Source organism: Staurois parvus, unplaced genomic scaffold, assembly GCF_062004578.1.
Source record: "Staurois parvus isolate SC_StPar_1 unplaced genomic scaffold, SC_StPar_1.0 ptg001853l, whole genome shotgun sequence".
Lineage (NCBI taxonomy): Eukaryota > Metazoa > Chordata > Amphibia > Anura > Ranidae > Staurois > Staurois parvus.
The window spans coordinates 1-3961 of record NW_028319649.1 but is presented as its reverse complement, the minus strand read 5'-3'; the positions used below and the strand labels follow the sequence as shown (position 1 = coordinate 3961).

The 3961-nt window shown below is 49.8% G+C and overlaps 1 protein-coding gene across 1 annotated transcript; it reads right to left on the bottom strand.

Annotated features, from left to right (window-relative positions):
- Positions 1–736: 736 nt before the first annotated feature.
- Positions 737–2793, bottom strand: MORN4 (MORN repeat containing 4; the record flags this gene model as incomplete). The annotated part of the gene is made up of 2 exons (XM_089664192.1): positions 737–1170; positions 2684–2793. Coding segments are annotated over 2 exons (268 nt in total), but the record flags the coding sequence as incomplete, so codon positions are not given.
- Positions 2794–3961: the final 1168 nt, after the last annotated feature.

The following is a 3961-nucleotide window of genomic DNA, read 5'->3' as shown; positions in this document are numbered from 1 at the left end:
GGGGAGTTTGGGGTTTAGATGTGAGCAGATGGGGGGTTTGAGGTGCAGAGGGGGATTTGGGGTGTGGAGGTGATCCGTGTGGGGGTCTGAGGTGTAGAAGGGAGTTTGGGGTATAAAAGTGAGCATAGAGGGTGGGTCTGAGGTGCGGGGGGGGAAGGTCCGAGGTGTGGAGAGGAGTATTTGGTGTTGAGGTATGTAGAGGGGGGGGGGGGGGTCTGAGGTGCAAAGGGGAGTTTGGGGGGTGGAGGTGAGCACATGGGGGTCTGGGGTACAGAGGGAAGTTTGGGGTGTGGGGGGTGAGCAGATGGGGGTCTGGGGTACAGAGGGGAGTTTGGGGTGTGGGGGTGAGCAGATGGGGGTCTGGAGTGCAGAGTGGGTGTGGAGGTGAGCAGACGGGGATCTGGGGGCTTCAGAGGGGAGTTTGGGGTGTGGAGATAAGCAGATGGGGGGTCTAAGGTGCAGAGAGGGGTTTGGGGTGTGGAGGTGAGCAGAAAGTGGAGTCTGGATTTGGGGTGTGGAGGTCGGCCAATAAAGGGACGACTTGAACCCAAACAATCAGTTAAATAAAACAGTGCAAAACAATTTATTCCATACTTTATATGGTGAGAAGTCCAGTCCAGTCAGCAGCTACCCCCCCCCCCCCCCATCTATTCCTTCCATAACATGGAGGTCGAGGTGGTCTCTCTCTCCTCCTCTCCCCCCTTTCCCCCCTCTCTCTCTCCCCCCTCTCCTCCCCCCCCCCACCTCGGGAGGCACTGTATAAGTTCTCCTGACCTCGGAGGTATCAGCACCAACACAACCCCAGAAGGCCTCGTCTCGGGTCCCGACTCCATCTATGTATCGGTATCTCTGACTATAAAGCATGGAACGAGAAGCGCTCCTGGGTGCGTCAGTCGCTTGGGCTGCTTTTACCAGCAAGCAGTGTAAACACGTAAAAGAAAAAAAACAAAAAGTAAAGTGAGTGCACTTGTAGGACGTGAGAAGCGGCGCGGGTTGCAGTGACACCGTCCCGTCAGACTTGGTTGACCGCCAGGCAGCAGGAGGCTTTGGAGGCACTTATGGCCCTCTGGATCACCGCTTGGCACTTCTCTCTCTTCACCAGTCTGTTATTCTCAAAGAGACCTTCGTTTCTCGGAATCCCATGGGAACCGTCAGGAAAGGTCAGCAGGCCTGTGTGTGCGCAAAACAAATCTCACTTAGGATATGCTGTAGCTTTGGATGAACATCGCTAACGCGGCAGAAAAACCTCAGCGTGACATAGCATTGCCGGGTAGGGGGTGCGCATGCACCGCCCTACCTGCACCGGCGATTCCCCGCTGGCACCCGCCGATCACCAAGGAATAGTGACAGGGGAGAGGTCTGTATGTAAACAATACAGATCTCTCCCGTCAGCACCGGACATGCTGCTGTGTATGGCTCTGCATAGTACCATGCTTACACAGTAACACAGCACATATGTGAAACACACAGGTAACCCTTTGATCACCACAGATGTTAACCCCTTCCTGCCCAGTGCCATTATGATTACCAATGATGGGGCCCTACTCCTCCCACTGACACCAATGATGGGGCACTATTCCTCCCACTGACACCAATGATGGGGCACTATTCCTCCCACTGACACCAGTGATGGGGCACTATTCCTCCTACTGACACCAATGATGGGGCGCTATTCCTCCCACTGACACCAGTGATGGGGTGCTATTCCTCCCACTGACACCAATGATGGGGCACTATTCCTCCCACTGACACCAATGATGGGGCACTATTCCTCCCACTGATACCAATGATGGGGCACTATTCCTCCTACTGACACCAATGATGGGGCACTATTCCTCCTACTGACACCAATGATGGGGCACTATTCCTCCCACTGATACCAATGATGGGGCACTATTCCTCCCACTGATACCAATGATGGGGCACTATTCCTCCTACTGACACCAATGATGGGGCACTATTCCTCCCACTGACACCAGTGATGGGGCACTATTCCTCCTACTGACACCAATGATGGGGCGCTATTCCTCCCACTGACACCAGTGATGGGGCACTATTCCTCCTACTGACACCAATGATGGGGCACTATTCCTCCCACTGACACCAATGATGGGGCACTATTCCTCCCACTGACACCAGTGATGAGGCACTATTCCTCCCACTGACACCAGTGATGGGGCACTATTCCTCCCACTGACACCAATGATGGGGCACTATTCCTCCCACTGACACCAATGATGGGGCACTATTCCTCCCACTGACACCAATGATGGGGCACTATTCCTCCCACTGACACCAATGATGGGGCACTATTCCTCCCACTGACACCAATGATGGGGCACTATTCCTCCCACTGACACCAATGATGGGGCACTATTCCTCCCACTGACACCAATGATGGGGCACTATTCCTCCCACTGACACCAATGATGGGGCACTATTTTGCCTTGCCCTTCTGTGACCGCAGTGGTTGGGGTGAAACGTGTCACAGGGCGTGGCCAGATTGGTGGCTGAGGTCATTCCTCAACATTGGACTCCTGGGGTCGGCTGAGCAGTGTCCATCCCTTCCCTTATCCATGAAAGGATGCTGTGACTGAAGAGAACTCTGATCCGCACAACACAGGTATGAGGTTACAATGTTTCTGTAATGTTCGGAACATCAGAGCAGAAACCATCCACTTACCGTATCCTTCCACCCGACCGCCTTTATATTCCCCCTCGTACTTCATGTTGTCATAGCGGGTGAAGACTCCCGCACCGTGGAATTTCCCCTGAACAAATTCCCCTTCATATCTGATTGGTGAGAAAAATGGAAACAGAATCTTCGATCAACATTAAAGGTTCGAACGTGAATATACAAAATACCACGAATGACGTCATGGGGTAGAGGATAATACACACAATATACCACGAATGACGTCATGGGGTAGAGGATAATACACACAATATACAACGAATGATGTCATGGGGGAGAGGATAATACACAATATACAACGAATGACGTCATGGGGTAGAGGATGATACACACAATATACAACGAATGATGTCATGGGGTAGAGGATAATACACACAATATACAACGAATGACGTCATGGGGTAGAGGATGATACACACAATATACAACGAATGACGTCATGGGGTAGAGGATAATACACACAATATACCACAAATGACGTCATGGGGTAGAGGATAATACACACAATATACAACGAATGATGTCATGGGGTAGAGGATAATACACACAATATACCACAAATGACGTCATGGGGTAGAGGATAATACACACAATATACAACGAATGACGTCATGGGGTAGAGGATGATACACACAATATACAACGAATGACGTCATGGGGTAGAGGATGATACACACAATATACAACGAATGACGTCATGGGGTAGAGGATGATACACACAATATACAACGAATGACGTCATGGGGTAGAGGATGATACACACAATATACAACGAATGACGTCATGGGGTAGAGGATGATACACACAATATACAACGAATGACGTCATGGGGTAGAGGATAATATACACAATATACAACGAATGACATCATGGGGTAGAGGATGATACACACAATATACAACGAATGACGTCATGGGGTAGAGGATAATACACACAATATACAACAAATGACGTCATGGGGTAGAGGATAATACAAACAATATACAACGAATGACGTCATGGGGTAGAGGATAATACACACAATATAGAACGAATGACGTCATGGGGTAGAGGATCATACACACAATATACAACGAATGACGTCATGGGGTAGAGGATAATACACACAATATACAACGAATGACGTCATGGGGTAGAGGATGATACACACAATATACAACGAATGACGTCATGGGGTAGAGGATATTACACACAATATAGAACGAATGACGTCATGGGGTAGAGGATATTACACACAATATAGAACGAATGACGTCATGGGGTAGA